The sequence below is a fragment of the Calypte anna genome, chromosome Z (genome assembly GCF_003957555.1).
Source record: "Calypte anna isolate BGI_N300 chromosome Z, bCalAnn1_v1.p, whole genome shotgun sequence".
NCBI classification, from domain to species: Eukaryota; Metazoa; Chordata; class Aves; order Apodiformes; family Trochilidae; genus Calypte; species Calypte anna.
In genome coordinates, this window is record NC_044274.1 from 11,019,332 (window position 1) to 11,041,601 (window position 22,270).

A 22,270-nucleotide genomic window follows, 5' to 3' on the forward strand; every position below is an offset into this window, starting at 1 on the left:
ATTCCTCTTGGAGAGTTTTTCTCTCAGCAGGGTGAGAAACCAGGCTTCTCTCCTCACTGGAGCAGATTTACATCTGGTTTCTTTCTAGGAGCATTTTGGATCCTTGAATTCAAATGCACATGCCAAGTGCCTCTTGCCTGGTTGAAGAAGGGGGACAGCTTCCCAGTTCCCCCTGGGAAGAGCACAGGAGATCGTGGCACCTCCAGCTGCTGCCAGCAGCACTTGGCTTTATGCTTCTGCATGTAGAACCCTCCAGGGCTACAGAAAGTCTTTGAGGACTTTGGGGCCTCTCAGAAGCTGCCACCTGACCCTGCATCTCTATTGTGTGCCCGGTGTCCCATGTCCTGGCACAGGGATTGATGCCTAAAGGGCTCCAGCCCAGATTACAGCTCTGGAGGTCTCTATGCCTCTCCATCTCTCATGTGTTTCCGTAGCTCTTTTTGGCAAGGCAGCTGGGCAGGCCTGCTAGCTGTGAGCAGTGTGGACACTGATGTCCCTGCTGAGTGCTGAGTTCATCCCATGGTGGCCTCGGGTCAGCTTCCTTGCCATGCTCCGGGTAAGCTCATGGTGCCTGCCAAGAGCTCTGCCCCTGCCCACCTGTCCGCCTCCCAGGACCAGAACAGGCTCTGCAAGAACACCTCTGTAGCCTAATAATAGGTATTCAAGCTTTGTCATCTATTCCCTTTTGCCTTGAAGCCATTTATCTTTTTTGTGGCATTTATACCAGGTCTAGACCTGGTGTCCCCGGGGAGGGGATCAGAGCAGCACTTACTGTATCGGAGGAAACGTGCAAGTGTTGGGAAGTTCTGCTTTTAACAAACCACTTTATCTTTTGTCTGCTTTGATAATATTGCTTGCTCTCAGGAAAATTCCTGACGGAGCACATAACACAATAGTTGGAGCCCTGCAAGCGTGGATCTCTTGAGCTCTGCTTCTGTTTTCCTCTGAAATGCCGGATGAGTTACTCTGATCTCTCTGCACATTGTTCTCCCTGTTGTGAAAGATGAGAAAAAAATGTGTCTGAGGAAAGCAGTGCAGGATTAAGCACTTTGAGGGTCTTGAATGAAATCTCTGTGATGGTCTGAAAATTACCCAGTCAGGGCAGATGGGAACGGAATTGGACATGCCTGACACAGCTACATGTGCTTGAAGAGAAGGAAAAGTCCATCTACCTGCTAACATAGCTTTAAATAAGTAATTAGGGGGCTTGATGAAAACAACTCACAGACAGACATAAAAAAACCCAAACCCTGGTGATGTGAAAAAAGAGCTTGAAAATTATGTATGCTGAGTTATCCATAGGGTTACTGGAGGGAAAGGAGGAAGGATAGCAGTTCAAGGCACTAAATAACTTAGACACTTGCTAATGCAAGAATGAATAAACAGGAAGAACTGGATGTCTTAACACGTCATTTAATAGATATAACAGACACGTGCTGGGAAAACTCACGAGGCTGAAATATTAATAGAAAAGAGTAAAGCTTATTTGGGAAGCATAACAGAGGTGGTAAGAGATGCTTTCCATGTATGTTCATGCATGAAGAAAGAGATGAACAAATAGCAAATCTCTGAGTAGCAATCAAAGAAGGGCAGTCTTTTGTGAAAAAAAATTAGTTTTCTGAGAAACAGGGCATGGTGATCAATGAAGAATTCAAGCTATGCAAAGGCAGAGTTGGACAGAACTGTAGGGGAGGAAGAACTGTTCAGATGGCACAGCATTTCAGTACAGAGGTGGGTAATTTTTTGGTGCTAGAGAGGAGGCTGTTCTAGAGCTGACTCCCTCCAACAGTCAACTTTCATATTGTGAAAGTATGTGGGAATGTGACTGGGAATTACTAGGGAATGATGGTGTGATTCTTTGGAAAAACTTGCAGCAACAAAATGTTTAAAGTGAACTTCAAGAAAGAAATCTTCAGTAAATATCAAGAACTAGTAACTGAGATCTCATGGGAAAGAAATCTGGAGTGGAGGGAGACTTCAGCAGAGCTGATGTTCCCTTAAATGATCGATATTAAGGGTACAGCTATAAATTACCATCTTTCAGGGAAGGGCTCAGAAGGGTGAGTAAAATGGCAAAATCACAAGCCTCCCTCACTCCAGTCACAGGAAGGGTGCCTTCAGAAGGTGCAAAGCAGCTTCTTTTATCCAGCACAAGCTGTATGGCAAAGGCTCAAAGTGAGGAAAAGCTATGAAGGACATGAAGGACAATGAAAGTTATTCTGTAAGAGTTAAGATCTCTGGGGTTTTGTAACCCTTCTAGCAAGAGGGAGATCAAAGATGATTTATGCCCGCTACTCTGTGAAAAATGCCTACAAAATAATATTAAGAAATTCTGTTTCAGGTCTTGTGCTGTTTTGGGGGTTTTTATGTTTTTGTTTTGTTTTGTTGGGAGGTTGTTTGTTTGTTTGTTGTGTTGTTTTGGTTTGGTTTGTTTTTTTCCAGACACCTAGCATAACAATTCCCAGAAACAGAGGTGAAGGGAGGGGAGTTTTGGGCTGGAATAGAGATGGTGTGGGTTAGATGGGTAAGGTAGAGCATGGCCTGGAGCAATGCTGCCTTTAAGAGTTTCTCATGCACATACAGGCTTCTGTATAACACAGTCTACTGAAGTTCAGAAGACTGGGAAAAGAGCAAGGATGGCAACTATCTTGAAACAGGGAGAAAATAAAAGCTGAGCAATTACAGATATATTGCCTTCAACTCTTGAGTAAAGGTTACAACAAACCACTTCAAAGTAACGGTGTGTTTGTTGGGAAGCGATGATTAACAGTCCTGAAAAACTGTGTCAAACCAGAAATGATTCTGGTTTAGTGCTAGCCAGCAGGCTAGTGAAACAGCCTTAGTTAGCTGTCATGTGCCCTGACTGTCACTTTTGGTATTTTTACCAATAAACTGGGGGTATATACTGGAGATAAACTCACCATAAACTGAGTGACAGAGTTTTCAGAAAAAAAAAAATATAATCATACACTGACAATACTTATCAGTGACTGATTATGAAACTTGAGAGATTCATCAGGGGTGTATCCTGCGTCTGGTATTCAATATTTTCCTGTACATCCTGTCTGGCAGAATAAAGAACACACTAAGTAAATCTGTGAATGGCACCATACTGGCAGGAGCTACAAACACACTGAAAGATAGGACTGGAACTGAATAGTTGGGGAAATAGTCTGAAAAAATTTGGATGCAGTTCAGCAAGGAGAAACGAAAGATTTGCATTGCCTGATAAGGCATTGGCTCTGCCAGAAAAGATCTGCGAAATTATTTAAAATTACTTCTAGGTGAATTCCCTTGTAAAATATTCATTGTTCACAAGATAGGTGTAATGTCTCTTGTGCTCTGGTCAGGTTTCGTAAGGCCTCAGCTGAAAACCATGTCTCATTTTTGGCCACTCAAAGTCCAAAAGGGGGTGAGCTAGCTGAGAAGCCTACTGTAGGGCAGCAAGACTGACCCATAAGAGGTGGCTGAAGAAACTGGAGGTGCCAACTCCAGTTAGGAAGTCCTTCCTTCCTTCTTCCTTAGGAAGACTACAGTAGGGCATGTCTTCAGTACATAATGAACTCATCTGTGTCCCTGGCAAGTTGCACAGGAACTGGTGGGAAGCTGAAGAGCACTTCAGATCATACCACTATATTTCTTTAAATTGAAGTAATGGGTTTTATGTTAGATAATGGAGAAAGAACTCCCCCAGGGGAAAGACACTGCAGGCCTGCAATAGACGGTTTGAAGAACAGCCATCACTTTCTAGGACATTGGGAGTGACAAGCACAAGCTTGTGGTGAGGTAGAGGATAGATTTGATGACCTTTTGAAATCCCTTCCATCAGCTTCTCATTTCATGGTAGTTATGGTGGTGGTATCCCATCTGTGTGATGATGCTAGGAAATGCCCTTGTACTGGAGGAAGGGCACCAGCAGAAGGCTGATGGCAACAGCTCCAGAGACTTCATGAGGAAGAGATGGATCACAGTGGAATAGCAAGCACACCTCTTTAAGTGGTAATTCTTACCCAGGAGAAGCTGAGCCACCTATAAAGCCAGTCCTGGTATTTTAGTGGGTTGTGGACAGAGGAGACTTGGAGTAGGAGCTTAAAATGTGATGGTACGAGTCCACAGTGCTGCTCTGTCAGTGTCACCAGCTGCTTCAGTTCCCTGATGTGGGCAGTTAGCCCAAAACAGATTCCCTGTGACATCAATGCATCTCTGCTTAGATTTTTCTGATGCTTCACTCTACCTGCATTGACTCTGCTTACCTTCAAGCATTACTGATGTGTTTTTCTCTTCTTTACAGAGGAGGAGAGACAACTTCAAGCAAACAACCGGGATTTTAATCTGCAGTTTGAATATGCTGTAAGTAACCAGCACATGTGGTTTCATGCAGGTGCAGTCACAGATGTAGCATCTGCTTCATGTCATAAAAGTAGCTTCAAGGGAGTGACAGGACTGCATGGTAGCTGTGACTCCACAAACAAGGCAAAAATGTGCCAGATGGACTATCAGAGATGGTTCATTGCTGAATCAGCCCTGGGGACCTCTGCCTTTGGAGACCACTCTGCAAATGGGCACCTGAAGGAGGTCTAATGCTGGAACAGCATAGCACAGTGACTTTACACATTCCAGAAAATGATTTGTCAGTCAAAATATTTGTATGAACAGGTTCCAGGGCCTTCCAATAAAGGAAACTGAGGAGCATTTTTTCTGTTGGAAACATGTCTCCATTTGAAGTAAAATATGAAAGGAAATGTGTCAATTCCTCAGCTCGTCCAGTGAGATCCCCTCAGGCAGGAAGGTTTTGAATCTGGCTTTTGTGGCTTCCTTCCATTTTTATTTCCAGCTTCTTAACAGCCTACTTAGGTTCATGTGCTGTGAAATCTGACTCCAAGGAGCACCTTGACATGAGCTGGCTGGGACCCAGGTCTGCCAGGCTACAGTGCCAAGGAAGCCTTTGGGCAACTCGATTACCAAGGCTTGTGGACCATTTGCTGACACTGTGTGCACAGGAGGGACAGCTCAGCTGCTGCACTTGTACTGCCTGGACACAGGGTCATCTGCTCCTTGGGGTGATCCTGGATCTGCATTCTTTCAAAGTGTTTGCAGCTGCCAACTAATACTGAAAACAATTATGAGAATTTTTGTCCTCTGCATCTCTCAGTACCAGGGGTGAACTACATCCTTCGGTTTTACTCAGGAGCAACTTTGAATCTTTTTTTTTTTTTTGGAATATCACGAGTATTTTCTCAGTAAGAATTGAAAAAAAAAAATCAACATTTTACAACACTGTGATTTCTCCTGAGATAGGAAGTCAAATTTGCCAACAGTTTTCACTAAATATCTTAATGTAGCTCATTGCTGGGAACATGAAATGTGTGATTTTCCATTTTCACCTTTTCGTCTGTGACCTATCCAACACAGGTTAGAGAGCTCCTAGGTCCAGAGCTGCTGCATATGTCCTGAATATGAAAAGCATTGTAGGTAATATATGTAAAGGACTGTGAAGCATGAATGCATGGAGATTTGACACTAGGAAATTACATTTGATTTGCATGGAACGTGCCAGTGGCATACAGGGGTAGTTATTGCTGCTATGTATGGATTTGTTATCTTTCATTGAATGATTGCAATGTACATTATGTGCAGCAGTGGGGCAGAAAAGCATGAGGGAGATTTACTCTGATGTCAGGATAGAGAGAACAAGAGCTCCTCTCTTTCTGGGACTATTTCTGTGAAAAGCCATTCATAAGGGTGACTTTGCATGTCACTGCTTCCCAGCTGATTGCTTAAATGCCTAAAGATTTGCAAATAACCAAAGTTGTGGAGAGGATTTTGTGAGAAGCTCTGGAGGGTTTCCATAGGAGTCTATTGGTTAGGTGTGAGAGTGGAGGCAGCCAAAAAAACAAACTCAATAAAATCTGCTAAAATTTGGCAGTGACTTTCAGTAATCCTATCCCTCATTTTGGTCTGCTGTGGCTTCTGGTTCAGGAATCCAGAGTAGTCTGAGGCTTAAGAAACCCAGAACACTGTCCAGAAGGGTCAAGCCTTGAAGTGGTCAGTGGGTGGTGAGGTGATAAAAACACTTCAGGTAGTGCTGCAAGCACTGCCCTAACTATACAGGGGCACATATAGTTTCATGGGCTGCTTTTTTCCATTAAGTCCTGGCAAAAGTTAATTTTATTAAACCCACACTACAATGTTGCATGAAAAGGACTAGCTTGGTTCATGGATTATTTCAGATCCCATGCTATCTATGCCTGGGTGCCTCTGGAGATGTCAAAAAAGAAGATAGCTTCCAGGTACCCTACCATCAATACATGTGGTTCCAGAGGAGGGCAACAAGGATGATCAGAGGGCTGGAGCACCTCTCCTGAGAACAGAGGCTAAGAGAGTTGGGGTTGTTTAGCCTGGAGAAGACTCTGGAGAGACCTTGTATATCCTGAAGAGGATACAGAAAAGCTGGAAATGGACTTTTTACAAAGGTTTGTAGTGATAGGATGAGAGGAGATGATTTAAATCTGAAACAGGGGAGATTTAGATTAGACATGAGTAAGAAATTCTTCACTGCAGGGGTGGTGAGACACTGGCACAGGTTTTCCAGAGAAACTGTGGCTGCCCCATCCCTGAAGTGTTCAAGGCCAGGTTGGATGGGGCTTGGAACAACCTGGTTTAGTGGGAGGTGTCCCTGCCCATGTGTCATGGTTTAGACCTAGCTGGTATCAACCAGAGGAGAAAATCCACCTTAAAACTCATTAACTGAGATAAGGACAGGGAGGTTTTCATTCCCCAATTATGGCAATGGGCAAAAATCAGACTCAGCTTGGGAAGATAAAACAAATTAAACCTACCAGGAGAAAGAGAAAACATGGCCAGATCTTAATAGCTTCTCCCTCCACCCATCCCTGCTTCCCAGGCCTGGATCACTTCACTGCTGCCTCTCCCTCAGGGCACAGGGGAAGGGCAGGGGGGTTCAGGGTCTGTTCCCCACACGGTGTTTCTGCTGCTCCTTCCTCCTCAGGGGAGGACTCCTCACATTCTTCCCCTGCTCCAACGAGGGGTCCCTCTCACAGAAGAGTCTTTCAGGAACCCCTGGGACGTGAGTCCCTCCCATGGGGTGCAGTCCCCCAGGAACTGCTCCAGCCTGGGCTGCCCACAGAGTCACGGCTGCTGTGGGAGCAGTCACCTCCTCTGACACCTCCTCCTCCATGGCTACAGATCCACATCTGACCCCCTCTGTGATCCTGCACAGGCTGCAGCTTCCCCTCTGCCCACCTGTGACACTAGTTGATAGTAGCTCCACATTTGCCCATCTGATCTTTCAGGGGCTACAAATCTACATTTTCCCAGCCATGGTCCTTCAGGGACTGCTCCACTGCAGTCCTCCATAGGAGTTTCCATCTCACTATGGGCTGCAGGGAAATCTCTGCTCAGGCACCTTCTCCCCCTCCTTCCTCACTGACCTTGGTGTCTTTGCTCTAGTGTTGCTCTCACCTCCTCCTCTCCACTGATCTTTATTTATCTATTTCTCTATACATTTATTTATTTAATTTTGCCATTCCAGTTTCCCTTTCTTGAATATGTTACTCACAGAAGCTCATCGAGCTTCCTATATCTGCTTGGCCTTGGCCAGAGGGGGTCCAGGATTGGAACTCGGGGAGTTTCCAGCAGCTTCTCATGGGAGCACATCCACCCCAATTCCAAAACACCACTCCACTAACACAAGACACCATGGCAGTGAGGCTCAGACTAGATGACCTTTAAGGTTCCTTCCAGCCTAAACCAATTGGTGATTCTATCAGGTTTAGTTGTCTCTCAGCATACTGACATTTTTTGAATGGGGTAATTTCTGTCTCCTGCAGCTACAGTCCTCTGTTCTCAATATGTCTTACCACCCTCATGTATTTAATTTGACATGTGCACAAGCAAACAACAGAAGCATACGGATAGTCTGTGATTCATTGTGGTGCTCAGCTCTTTGGGACAGGAACATCTGCATATGTGGGCAGCAACATGGTGATCTGAGTCTTCTTTATAGGGACCAGGAGGGGAACAGCTGTCCTCCAGCTCCTGGTCCCTCTGGAAGGACCATTAGTCCATGTCCTCCTGCACAGGAGTTGAGGAACAAGGCGGGGTGCACTAATCTGGCAATTCCAACCATGTTAAAGGCATGCTGAGCAGAAACTGGGAGTAAGCAAAGCAATATAACCAGGCTTAGAACATATCTGAGACAGTGAAAGCCACAGAAATGAGGTTTACTTTAGTTGGTAACTTAGCCATGGAACAGGTTCTTGTAACAAAGCTAGATGAGGTGGTCAGTGTTTCTTTAAGGTGAGGCAGTTGCTGAAAAGGCCAGTAGAGAAAAGAAAGGGAAATGCAAACACAGGTGTAATGTATTGACTTACTACTGTGGCCGGGCTGTATTTCCCAGCTGGTGTGAAGGTTCAAGGCTTTCATTAAAAAGAGAGTTTCTATTATGTAGCCATCGACCAAAGGTACAGAGATGCTTTGTCCTCCTTTAGTCTCACTGAGAACAGGGAAGTGGGAACTTGCAATCAGAGGTGGGTGTGTTGTTCCTGAATAGATGGTGGTTATCATCCCTTCCTGGTGCAAAGTCTACAGGATATCTGTGAAGCTGAGAAAAACTTGAAAACTCTATTGCGTATAGAAACTGACAGAAACTCTGCTGAAAGATGGCCAAGACTTCCAAACACACTCAAACCAGCTTTGCAGGAACCTGATTCTGCACCAACGAAAGCAGTGTCTGCCAGTGCCTGCAAGGGCATGCCCAGATCCATCACACTGGGACTGGTAGGAGACTTTGGAGTTTTTCAGAAAACATGTGGTAGGCCAAACTGCAGTGTGTTCCTGCTACAAGGCTCCAGCCACAGAGACTCCTTCATCTGAGCACCAGCCAGGCAGGAGAGCTAGAAAGTACAGAAAGCTGGACCAGTAGGGTAGAACGAGTCCAAAGGGTGGATAAGAACTGCATATAATGGAAATCTGTGAGCACAGAGTCTTCAAGATGAAGCAGAGAGACAGAAGGAACTGAAAGTGTCCCAGTGGGCATGGGAGATGTACCATGCAGTAGAATGGAGGATTGGGGTGGTCTCCTGCATCTGCATGAATGGAGGCAGTGCAGACTGAAATGGGAAATGGGAAGTGTCTCTTATCTGAAGAATCATCTTCTGATGATTTTTGCTGTGATTAAGTAAGAGGAGATGCCTGAGATTAAGACCAGCAACTTCAAGCCATGGCAGTGCTGGGATAGGTCAGAGTTTATCTGGATTCAATGTGAAGACTGAAGCTGAAACTATCTCTTAGATGGCTGCAGCCCCAGACATCCTTGTGCTTACCCTGCACAGAAAGAACACAGTAGCTTGGAAAAGTAAAACCAACTTTAAACTGAAGTGCTGTGCAGTTAATTGAAAGGGTTGAGTGTGAAGGTATGCACTGCCCACCAGCTCACAAAATTAGTTAGGAATGACTCAGAAACCAAGTGTGAATCAGTGGCATGCAAAGGCACTTAGTGCAACGCAGAAATGGACTCAATATAGGTCTGTGAAAATGAAATGTTAAGTCCTAATCCTGTGTTTATTCACACTGCAGACAGCAAGATCCTTCCTGACTTCAGTAAGAGAGTTAGTTGCCAGTGTAAAGAGTTAAATGAAGTGAAATGCAGGGTGCCAGATGTGGTCCAGCAAGGCCAAATTAAGGGCTTTAATTAAGGTTCTCATCTAAGGTAAGTCAACCTGGCTGCACTGTGCCCAGCACTTCTGCAGAGGGGACTGATGGACTCTCTGTCTGTGGATACTCTGGAGAAGAAAATCTGTTCCGAAGGCTTTTAGTGTTTGTTCTAATCCCAGCTCTCTCTTACTTCTTTGCTTTCATGTTGGAATTTAGCACAGCTGTACTGGGGAGTCAGAAAGGGCTGTGAAAACATCTTTGATACTGGCTTTCAGACAATAGGAGAGGAAATGCAGGACCCAAGAGTCAATGAAAAATTTCATCTTGGATCAGGATCTAGGGTCAAACCAGCATCCTTTCTCCAGGCCCATCAGTGAGGGGGCTGTTTGGACTCTGCTTTTGTTCTCCCTGGTCATCTGATAAATTATCTAGTGAAATAAGAGGGATGTACATTTCTTCCTGTGGCAAATGCACATTGCCTTGGGCTGGATCAACAGATGGATTCTTACCTCTTTGAAACTTAGTGAGCTCTTGTAGTGGTCTCAGATTCTGCTCTACCTCGTCTGCTTGCATACTTCAGCCTGAGAAGGATGCCTCATGGGTCATTGCTAGGGACCTTCTCAGTGTGGTCAGGATAATAGCAACAGCTGCCCCCTCTTCCCATACTCAACCTGCAAATGTTTTCTAGCATTTGTCATGCCCAATGCTCTTTTTAATGCCCAAGGCTGAAGGGGGTGTGAAAATAATCTGAACAGTGGTCTGACTGGCCCCCCCAAAAGGATAGTTACAACAGCCACCTCTGCTGCTCCTTCTGCATTTAGGAAGGTGTTAGCTGGATTAGTCCAAAGTTATCTGAGGCACTGTGATGAAGCAACCAGTGAAGGGCTGCCTTGTGAGATGGGGCCAAGGCAGGAGCTGAGGGTTACCCCAGCACAGACAATGTCCTCACTGACCAGGGTGCAGTTCTGCAGCACACGGGCAGGGGGGATGTGGTAGGATACTTGGAATGAGGTCCATCCTGGTCATCCCAGACAAGATGATAAACCAGGTCCAAGGTCCATTTAGGAAGTCCAGTCAGGAGCAGTGGGAGACTGGGATGAAAAGAAGACTACACCATATGTCCAAGGTCCATCCAAGAGGCAGAGCTGGATAGACTGGAGAGCTGGAGACTGGTACTTCTACAGTGTAACTCAGGCAAAGATGAGCTGGGTTTAAGTGAGCTCCTGAGCTCCATGCAAAGGTTCTGGAAAGAGGCACCAGGTGAGGTCAAGGCCCTTAAGGCGTATTATGTCCTTGACAAGCACAGAAAGCTGGATCTGTGCTAGACATGTGGTGCAGTGAAGTCTATAGACTCCCTTGGACCAAGTCCCCCACTCTTCATCTTAGCTTAAATATCACAAAGACAAAATTCTTACCACACTCATTGTGAGTCTGATATGTGAGACCCTAATGGTGGTGGTTTGGAGATTGTCTCCTCTGCACACCTTGGCAGTGTTCTGCCTGCCTCTTCACTGCTTCTCCCCTCCAGCAGCAGCTTCAGGTTCTGAGCTGAGTGGGAGGAGAAGGTGGTGCAGTTGAAGGAGATGACTAAAAGACAAGAACTTAAGATCCTATACTTGGCCTGTGAGCAATGATGTGAGGTCATCAAGCCATGCCACCTCCATCTATCCCTGGGTCCTTCTCAGCTCTGATAAGGACAGGGATAACCCTGATAAGGACACTCACCACTGTAATGTTACACCAATTAACAGCTCTTTAATTGGATGACTTCAGGCAGAAAGAACAGTATAGGAAAGTACAACCAGAGACCACATTTTCCTAGAAATTTTCCTGGAATACCTGACATGCTACGGGATCCTGGAACTGGCTTTGTTAGTGTTACCAGGAGGGGGTTGAGTAAATAAGAGTGTGGGTTGTGTATAAATACTTTTATTTCTGGTGTTCAGCCAGTCTTTTACTTCTGGGAGTTAGAATGAGATCTTTACAGGGACCAGATGGACCCCATCAGCATCCTGTTGGTCTTTCTCAATCTTCTGTTGAGTTGGGGCTGCTGCCCACCATCAGAAATAACGCAGTGAACTTCATAGGCTTAAAAACTGATTAAAACTGATAAAAAACTCTTACACAAGTTATAAAGTATGTGCTGTAGCCCACATTTCTCCACATGTCCAAGATTTCACCAAGATTTGCTTTGAGCCTGGTTGTCCAGCTGCTGGGAACTAATACATCACTGAGCCAAGGGTATAGATTCAGATGGTCAATACCCTGCTGCCTTTTCTGGGTGTCCCTTTAGCCCCTGTAATCTGTCCCAAAAGCAACGGTGTCTCTTATTTCCAGTGACTTATATGGTGAGATGATTTGTTTGCTCGGGGAACAAAGGTAGGGACCATCTGCTGAGCATTTGCCTGCGGTCAGACGTCACAGGCGGGCTTCTGAAAACACCCCCAAAATAACAGCTCATCCACCAGATCTGGACTTGTGTAACTGTGGTGCAATGAGCACTATTCTTAGGGACAGCATTTTGGTGGAGTCACACCTCCAGGAGGTGTGAATCGAGGCCCTGAAAAGAGCAGATGAGAATAATCTGTCACCCACAGACAATGTTTGTCTCGTGTCAAGCCTCACACCTGAAGAGCTTGAGGCTGGCAGTGGGTAACCATGATTGTGCTTATTCATTTGGGAAACAGGCACACACAAGGACTACCCACTGTCAACCAGGAGCGTAGGGCAGGTCTGGCAGTAAGAGCAAAGCTCCCAATTCTCATCTGTGTCCTTAGACCAGAGAGCTGCTTTTCTTGGACCTCTTATTTTTATACATCTACAGGAGAAGCAGAAGCTCTTGTAAGGTCTCGCAATACTTGATTGCTGCTTCCAAGACTTTTCCTCTCTATTGCTTTTCCCACATTGGAGTCTTCCTCACTGAAGGCAGAGCATGGGGGAGGTAAGAAGGATGATGCATTAGAAGTGTGACTTATAAAATGATGGCTGCACATAGACTGTTATCACACTGTCGTGCTGCAGGTTTCTGTAGTAACCCCTCCCAGCCCAGAGTCAGGTTCTGGAAGAGCTCTAAAGGAGCCATGGGGTCTGATGGTGTTAAGCACCACAGAATAGGGTAAGATCAAGAGCAGAGGCCAACTGAGATTTCTCTGAAGTTAACTGAGAGCCTGAGCTGTCAAAGTACACAGACCTGGAGTACTGCATGTAAGTTTTACCTTACACAGCTTCATCTGTGTCTCTGATGTGGAAATGCAGAGCTTTGAATTGGAAAGGCTGAAGTTTTCCCTAGTTTGCTTTTATAATTTAATATTGATATTCCTTTAGTCCCTGCGGGCCATGAGCAAGTGACTTGTTGAATTAGAAATCTTCATAGTTAATATGAGGAATTATTTTTTCTGGTGCTTAGTTTTAATTATAGATTCTAGATTAATGAGAAGATCCACTAAATTACGTCCTTACCCTGACGTCTGTAGTGTTCCAAAAGACAGTCTGTGTCAAACAATACCATGATCTTGAAGAGTGTAGAAAATATTTGATGTCTAGATTTCTACAGTTAAGCATTTGGAAACTGTTATGTCTGGGTTTTTTACTGTGCCTAATGGCAATAGGAAACAAAATGAATGGCCCTGGTTCATTCAGTGGTTTTCCTGACGTAATTAGCAGACAGAAATAGAAGGCAGGAATTGAAATAAACCACTCCCATTCTTTTCTTATTCCCCTCTGAGATTTTTGCAGGCAAAGATCTATAAACTTTATGTGAGTGTTTACTGAGTAGTTTTTCCCATGTTACATGTGACCCTTTGAGAGCACTTGACGCACAAAGGTCAGGTCCCCTGTACTTACTTTTTCCTGCAGCTACTGTCTGCTCTTTTTTAAAGTAAGTGGCCATTATATTTTTCTTCAGATTATTGGGCAGAGATCATGTCTAGATCCAGTTTTGATTTAAAAATAGTCTAGATTCTCTGCTTGGTGGACACAGACTTGTCAAGCAATTAAGTTCTCTGTATGTTGGGTTTGCAGAGGATGGTGCTATCTCATTGCTGCTATTTTAGCAGTGTCCATGCAGCCTGTGTACAGCACATATCCCATGGTGAAGAATTTTGAAATAAGCCAAATATGACTATGTGTCCTGACATTTGGATCACAGGCAGAGTTAACCACACCCAGAGATGGTTACATGATGCCAGCAGGCGTGTGGTATTTTTTATATGGTGATCACTGATAAACATCTTTCCTTGCCAGAGTGCAATCAATGGGAGGATTTGGCTAGCTCTTCCATAAAGGGCGTTTCCATCTCTACCCTTTTAAAGAGTTATTCATTGTCTTGTCCAAGGGATAAAACACAAAGTTAATGCTGAAGAATGTTGCTGTACTTTGCTTCTGGATGTAGCCAAAAATCCAGCAATTGCCTAAAATAGAATAGCTTCCCCCGTACACACCTCATGGAATGTCTTCCCCTGCACAAACCTTACAGTAGTGATCATAAATAATTGATGGCATGGCAGAAACATGGTGATATGTCTCAGTTTAGATATCAAGATCCTGGATTAACGTATGGATTGGAAGTGGCCTGTGATTCATATTTAGCATCTCCTGTCCTCCCACTAGCTTAGAAGCATCTAAGGAATGTTACAATACTACAATCACCTTTTCCAGCAAATCTATTACTGAATGGAAGTGCCCTGTGTATTTTCTGCCTCTTTGTGCTGTCAAATCTCATTTTCCTGGGTGGGGGTTAATAGTAATTTTCTGAAGAGCTTCTAGGGTGTGAAGTCTTTGATGTGCTGGCAACAGATTGATACATGTTTCCAGGATAATACCTGGATTAATTCTTGATAAACTTCATATAGAAACATAGTCTAGCATAGCTAAAAGCTGAAAGGTCAGCCCAAGCTGGTGGGCTCAGAAGGATCGATTGAACCTGTCTATCAGGTGGCAAGAACTAGAACAGAGAGTACTGATCTACAGGTTAGAAAATACCCAGTTCTGTAAGCTCGAGCTTGGATCTTTCTCTGGTTTGAAGATGACTAGGGAGCTGGTGGCAACTGCTGGTGGCCAGAGGGGTCATCTGCAATTAGAAAAGGAAACTGGGAATAGGGAACAAAGCTGCAACTTACTGAAATACTGAGTTCTTGCACTCATGGCTGCTTGCTCAACAACACATTCAAGTGATCTTTATGGAATTGAAACAAACCACTGATCCAAGCTGCGAAGTTAAGAGGCTGCTGAATCAGCTGAAAACAATAATGTTATGTTCCTCTCCTGGGAGGATTTATAGCTCCTATGGGGTTGCCCCGTAAAATGGTATTTCAGAGTTTCAGACAAGTCTGTATAATTGACCTAGAAAGCCTTCTCTAGCACTGCTTTGTAGAGGCTACCAACAAAATGTCTTAGTTGTGTCTTGGTTACAGTTTTTATTTCTATTTGTGCATCATGTAAGCAGAGAGACTGTTATGTAGAAGATGTATGTCTGTTTGTGTGCAACTGCTTGTACCTCTATCTACCTGCTGCTGCACTGGCATAATCTGAGCATCATGTTTTCACCAGTTCCGAGAGGAATTCTGTTTATCCAGGTTCAGCATGAGTATGTGGGGGAAAAGGAAACGTTTTTTTGAGCTGCTGCTGGAAACAATGCTATTGCTAAATATAAGCAAGTAAAAACACAGTTGAAGTGGGTTGTGCTGTAATTTTGTTTCCTGTTGTAACAATCCTATTTATTTTCCTTTTTCTTTCCGTACAGAACAATACAATTAAAACATCGAAATACAACTTCTTCACTTTCCTGCCTCTCAACCTGTTTGAACAGTTTCAGCGAATAGCCAACGCTTACTTTCTTTTCTTGCTGATTTTGCAGGTATGAATTCACTCTGTGCTGTTTCTCGCAGATTGTGTTGTCTGTTATCAAAGCCAGTCTATGTTGCAATAAATTGCAAGCTATATCTCTCTTATAAATTAAAGTTTTAGTAAAATCTTAAAGTAGGCAGAAAGTAGAGCAGAAAAAAAGGAATTTCCTCTCTTAAATTTGCACGTGAGGGTTTGAACTAAATGAAGAAAACAAGCTAATTAAAGTTTTCAATGAGTTGTGCACCATTTCATGCACTGTCAAACTACCTTTCTGTGTGTTCCTGGCCATCCTTGGATATGCATTGTATATTTCTCCTGTAATGCCAAAGGAGTTGTCCCTTACCCAGAAGTTTAAAGGCAAATTCCATTGGCAGTCTCACAGGGAACAGCAAGAAGAACAAATCTGTAACCTGTAGTGTTTCCCTGGAAAGGAAGGCGTTAACATAGGAAAGCTCAAGGTTGGAGCTACTTTGCATAGAGCTGAATGTTGCTGCTCCCTACCCAGCAGGGCCAGGAAGGCCTCTGATATGGAGCATGTCAAGCACTGGCAGCACTGTTGAACCCTGGGGCTCCTAATGGGTTGAACATTGCCCATAGCTGGGGGTACGACTACTCTGTCTGAAAGCTGAACAGAAGGGAGAAATTGGTATCTGGATTTTGGGCTCTTTGAGCTCCTCTAAAATATGGATAAATACAGCGCATTCTGTTTGTTGTTTCTCAGTCATGGAATCAACATTTTCAAAAAGGAGTGTAATTTCGAGTATGTTTCTAGTATGCTGTTTGACCATTTCTATGCAAACAAGTCTGCAAAATTACTTCTTTTCAAATCCTTTTATTCAACTGCAGTTCAAAAGAACATAGGAAAAACATTTTTAAACCTGTAACAAATTATGTACAATTTTATTTGCCTATTTACGGAGAAATTTGAATTTGGGAAATTTCAGCCCACATATATTTTTCAAGACACTAGTGAAAGTGACTTTTCAGCTAGGCTGACAGCACTGTTCCTGTGTTGTTGTACTGCACTCTAGCTGTTTGTCTATTAAATTAAAAAAATATTTTGAACCATTGCCTTAAATTATTCCATTGTGTCTTTCTCTGAACCATCTAGAAGTGACTCTATAAAAATCATCCAGCTTTTTCTGCTACCTGCAGCAAGTTAGGCTAAAGAGACCAGCCATTAGTCTTATATATAGTTATATATTCCTCCATTTAATTGTTTTTAGTCTTCTGCTCCATCATCCTTGTAACCCTAGGAGTATCTCTTCCTGCATCAGGACTGGATATGATGGGGAGATTGTGAGGACTTTATCTCCCTGCTCTTTGACACAGCCCAGCAGGACATCTATAGTCCCAGTTAGGTGAGAAGGTAGCAGTTAGGGGTCTCGGCAGCTTCCACAGCTGAGCAGGGCTGTGATGGCCTCTGAAGGTCATTCCTTCAGGCTGGATTTGGATGTGCCTGCAAGATGTTGGTTGTGACAGTGTAGCAGAAGGAGCAATCTCAAAGAGCAGCTCTCCACCCTCAAGCAGCCACTTTTCAGGCATAAATGGCAATTTCACAATGCCCATGGGGCTGACACTGCCCAGACGCAATCTGACAAGCACCCTGATGCTGGCATCACATGGTTTCTATCACTGTTGCTGTTCCTCTAGAGGAAGAGGAGACCTGTTCTGGGTTAAGACATCCATCTCTGCATCACTGAAAGCATGACAGAGTCACATTCATCTCCTGGGGCCCTCTCACTATTAAAGATGTGGGCAACAAAAATAGATGTGTTGATGTGGGAAGTGCAAGATCAGCCCTGGCAACAGCTGTGCATTGTTGGTTGATGTGATACTTCAGCAAAATGTGAAGAGTTACTGAAATAAAAAAAAAGTAGAAGCATTTGAAGGCTCTGCAAAGCAGGCCTTGCTCAGGTAGTTCTGTGTCCCTCACAGCAGACTTGCCTGTGTCTAGAGAAACCCATGGGAAACTTTGCAATCCTAATGCTAAAAACAACCAGAAAGAACAACCTACTGCACTTCCTGAGGGCTCCGATTTATCATAAATTACATCTTCTTTTGCAAGCAAAGCATGGGTTTCCTGGCCATTCCACCCTTGTGTGGTCACATATAAGTGACAGAGCTGCATCTATGTCTTTTATATTCAGATATCACAGACAAATGTTCCATACAGTTTCCACAGAAAACAGAGGTTTGTTTCCATGTGTTTACTGAGCTGAGAAGAAAATTCTAAATGCAGACCGTTTCTTCCAACAGCTGATTCCTCAGATTTCCTCACTGGCCTGGTTTACAACAGTGGTGCCCCTCGTGCTGGTGCTGGCTGTATCAGGAGTCAAGGATGCCATTGATGATTTTGTAAGATCTCTATTGCTGACTTGTACTTTGGACTTTGTGATTCTTCAGCAATCATTCCTAAAGCAAACTGCTTCAAATAAACACAGCCAGTGGCAGGCAGTTGGAGGACTGGTTTGTGGCCAAGATGGCATCTGAGATTAGACCCCTAAATCTGTATGTATTACCTGAAAAGGAATTAGATTTTCCAAATTTCTGAGGATTTCATCAGTTCCATCGACTTTTCTGAAACTGTTCAATACATATGAAAATGTGGTCACTGACAGGTGTGTCTGGATGTATGCACAGAAGTCTATTCTTAGGCTTCCACTTTGGAGAACTCATTCTCTAACATTCTCTGCAATTAACAAAGAAAAAACATTAGGTCAAGGTAGTAATCATGCAGCCTGTGTGTGGTTTTTCAAAACTTGCACAACTTTGGCCAAAGTCTGCTCCCACCAGAGCTAATGGTCAAAGTCCCGTTGACTTCACAGGGTGATGCTAGACCTGAGTTTAACATCTGTTTTTCTCTCATTATTAAATTATTTCCATGCTCTGTGGAAGCTGTGCAACTTTTCAAGTAGGCAGGTGTGAGGTGTTGAGATGCCCTTCTAAGGAGCAATGCCAGAACATCTGTGGCCACTTGCAATATCACAGGAGAGGAATTAACTTCTCTGGGTTCTTAGCATACAGAACTCTGATGGGCAGGACCAACACCAGTTGAGTCAGGACTGTGCTAAGTAGCATAGAAGGCTCTACCCTCCTTCTTCCCTCCCAGACCAAGCCTCATGTTTCCTGTTGTTCTTTGCAGTCCAGTTATGCCCGATTTTACTTTTGTAAATATGGGCTCAACTATGACTCAATTGTGACCCTAATCTGCCTCATCTCATTCAGCCATCTGGGTGAAGCCCTAAAATGTTAATGAACTGCATGTGGCTCTTGCGTGCTTGCTTTCCTGGAAATGCTTTTTAACTTACTGATCAAATTTTCAGAATCGACACAAAAGTGACAAACATGTCAACAACCGCCCAGTCCAGGTCCTGATCAATGGAATGTAAGTTCTAGGTTTTTTGATGCAATTTCGACTGGGAAGAGCATTTTATTAATAGTTTTTTTGTGGGTTTTTTTTGTTTTTGTTTTTTTGTTGTTTGGTGTGTTTTTTTTCCTGTGGGATTCCCAAAGATAACTAAACAGTTTAAAATTTAATTGTCTTTAGCACCATTAGTTCATCCTGCAGGTCTGAACTGTGTGTCTGATTCCTGAACCCAGTGCCACAGTAACACAGTGACCACAGTCAGTGAAGACCTTATGGCTGTGGCCTTGCACTGACTAAAAGAAAACTCTTTCTGTTCCTGGATATATATGTATATACATTTTAAAAAGCGATACTTTGAGAGTATTGTATTATTTTATTCTTTACCCTAGAAGTGACAAGCAAGGCTATCTTCCAATGTCCATTTATGTCCATAGCATTTGTTTCTTCATTAAGTAAAACTAGGCATCATCAAGAAGTTATTTTAAATTAAGAAGCATGTCTTCCTCCTACATGTCATAATACTTTGAGTGTGTGTACCATTCTGATTTAGATGCACTCAAAATATTTCAGCTGCATGCCTTGGACATCGTACTGCTAGCACTGTTCTTTTCTGCTGAAAAAAATAGCAGAGGCCTTGGCTTTTGTGGCAGACAGATGTGTTGTTTATTTGTGGCTCCATGGAGTCCAACTGTGCATAGGACACAGCTGTAGACAGCTGTAAAGTTTCTGGCATCTTTTTTTTTTTCTTTTTTCTCTACTACAGATAGCAGTATGTTGTGTAAACTCCAACAAATGATCAAACGGTAAAAAAATATAACTGGAAAGTGAAGAATAGGAACATACTTTTTGCTAAGTATTGGTTTACTGTCTATTAGTTACTGTGTCTAGGAAACACTGCAATTCTGTAAACCATGGGTCCTTCCCAGCTCAACTGGGAAGCAAGGCTGAGCTGAATTCAGACTTGAATACCAGTCCTGTTTTGATACAGCTCTTGATATTTCCCACCTCTAGATTTTGCATGTATCCCTACTGTGACTTGGTTGCATTGGCCTTTGCAGTGTAGGGGTCTGTCTGCACGCTCATACTGCTCAGTGCAGTGGAGGCCACAGCAGACGTGGCAGACCCATTCAGAACCAGATCTGTTGCTCTGGTCCTTAATGCTTCTTAGAAAAACTGACGCAACTGGCAATATTCCCAGGTGTTTGGGAGGTCTGTTACATAAAGTAGGTTTTTGTTGGACGCAGGAGGAGCAGGAGGGGACAGTCATTCCATACAGGAGGACAATGCACATGGACAGTGCAGCTGTTGTGGGGTCTGGTCTCAACCCTGCAGAGGTCACCCCAATCACTGTTACCACTTTGTTTGTATTGGTCATTCCTTAGCTTAGTATGGGTAAGGCCACATCATGGCAGACCCTGCTCCACCTGCAACAGCCCAAGGCACTTAGAGCCTGGTTTCAGGAGCAGAGATGAGTTACCCTACTCTCCCAAGTGGTGTTTATGTGCCCGCTTACTAGGAGTTTTCTTGCAGGTTAAAGGATGAAAAATGGATGAATGTCCAAGTGGGGGATATAATAAAACTAGAAAACAACAACTTTGTGACGGTGAGTACATTTTTCACTCCATCCTTCTCACAGTTAGTCTCTAATTACACTGATCACTCATAAGCAAGCAAGTCAGAGGTGGTGACAGCTGCCCCAGAGACCTTCAGTGTGCAGAAACTGCAGGCAGCACTGCAGTGCTGTGCCCTCTGACTGTGTCCACTGATGCCAACCCTGTCTGTCTGTCTGTCTGTCTGTCTGTCTGTCTGTCTGTCTGTGTTCAGGCTGATCTACTGTTGCTGTCAAGCAGTGAGCCTCACAGCCTGACATACATTGAGACTGCTGAGCTGGATGGGTAAGTGAGCTGCAATCACTGCTGCCAGTGCAAGGACAGATCTCTGGGGGTCCTGTGTGCTGCAGCCTTACTTGGCAGCAGCTTTTGTAGCAAGAGTTTCCCAATACATAAACTTTGGGTAGCTGTCTTGAAAATAGCATCTTCTGGTGGATATTTTTGCCTTTTTCAGTGCAAATGTCATGTGAGGAGGAGACTTTATTTTTAGTGACTGTTCTTCTAACACTGAGAGTTAGTTTGAAATGCATCTCTATCCAAGCTCAGTGACAGAAGCTTTCAGTTTCTTGTGTCTCCCTTAGCCTTTTCTCTCAGCTAGATGATGTGAGATAGTTATAATGAATAACTCCAGTAATCTCCTTTGGACTGCTATATTGTAATATTAATGCATGCCCACTGCAAAGGCTTGAATATGTTGCTCACTCCAGTGCACCACTGACCACAAGTCAGAGGGCTGTCACTAATTTGTATTAATAGGAATTAATTTGATCTGACCTTGTTTTTATGACCCAATTTGGATTACCTTTTCTGCACTGTCTGGAGCTATCATCAGCTTGATGGACTAAGCAGGACTATAAAAATCAAGAAATGAAATCTCTCCCAATACTCTACAGATAGCCCTCTGGACTTTCCCTGTCTGAATATTGCTGATAATGAGCTTGTAGTTCCTGCTCTTGCAAGTGACAGGAGACCCTGAACAAAGGCATATTGGATTTCAAAGTCCTCAGGTAGCTAGTCCTGGGACTTGAGTACTCTCAGGACAAGAACTCCAGGGAAGAGGACCCAGAATTCAGGGTTCAGTGTGGTGTGATAGACACTGACCTGTTCAGGGAGATAAGATACCTGTCTTGCACTTCGCAGAGAAAATGAGAAAGGCAGAGGCACCTCAGTTTCTTTAGTACCATCATACCATGTCCAGAATTCCTCTGGCTTGCCTGTCTTTACAGCTGAAAGAGATAATTACACCCTTTGGCCAGGTGAAAAAGGCTGATGGTGGCATGGTCAGATGTCAGAGGAAGGAGGCTGTCCTCAAGAGCAGAATTGACTTTCAGGGACATCTTTCAGTTCACAGAGGACTTTCAGATCACATTTTTATTCCTGTTATTTGTTACAGTGAAACAAACCTGAAGGTGAAGCAGGCACTGACAGTCACTGCAGAGCTTGGAGAAGATCTTCAGAAACTGACAGAGTTCAATGGTGAGCCTATATAAAGAAATCACTTTCTAGTGGATATGCCCAGAGTCCAGAGAGTGGCTGAGAGTCTTGCTTCCAGCTGTCTCCTGCCTGGATGCAGCAGCAGTGGAATAGAATGGGCTCATAGCAGTTTGTACAACAGATACAAACTCACCCTGCACAGACAGAGATCCCCCTTCACTTGCAGGTGTTGGTGACATGCATGGCTAGAATCTGAAACTGCACTGGTGGGAATTCTCCTTGTGTCTGCACATTGTGCTTCAGCATTTGTCTGTCCCTGTTGAGGCTACACACTTCC

General features: G+C 43.9%; 1 protein-coding gene across 6 annotated transcripts in view; it reads left to right on the forward strand.

Moving 5' to 3' along the window:
* LOC103532407 (phospholipid-transporting ATPase ID) overlaps positions 1 to 22,270 on the forward strand; it is an 86,060-nt gene that overhangs the window by 29,214 nt on the left and 34,576 nt on the right. For all 6 annotated transcript variants that reach the window (XR_003988655.1, XM_030466811.1, XM_030466813.1 and 3 more), the window contains 7 exons: positions 4,292 to 4,350; positions 15,416 to 15,529; positions 17,779 to 17,877; positions 18,846 to 18,907; positions 20,420 to 20,492; positions 20,714 to 20,784; positions 21,893 to 21,975. Coding sequence is in view for 5 of the 6 variants with exons in the window: in XM_030466811.1 (XP_030322671.1) it covers positions 4,292 to 4,350; positions 15,416 to 15,529; positions 17,779 to 17,877; positions 18,846 to 18,907; positions 20,420 to 20,492; positions 20,714 to 20,784; positions 21,893 to 21,975 (561 nt within the window). In the remaining variant the exon portion in view is untranslated. The remainder of the gene's footprint in view (positions 1 to 4,291; positions 4,351 to 15,415; positions 15,530 to 17,778; positions 17,878 to 18,845; positions 18,908 to 20,419; positions 20,493 to 20,713; positions 20,785 to 21,892; positions 21,976 to 22,270) is intronic.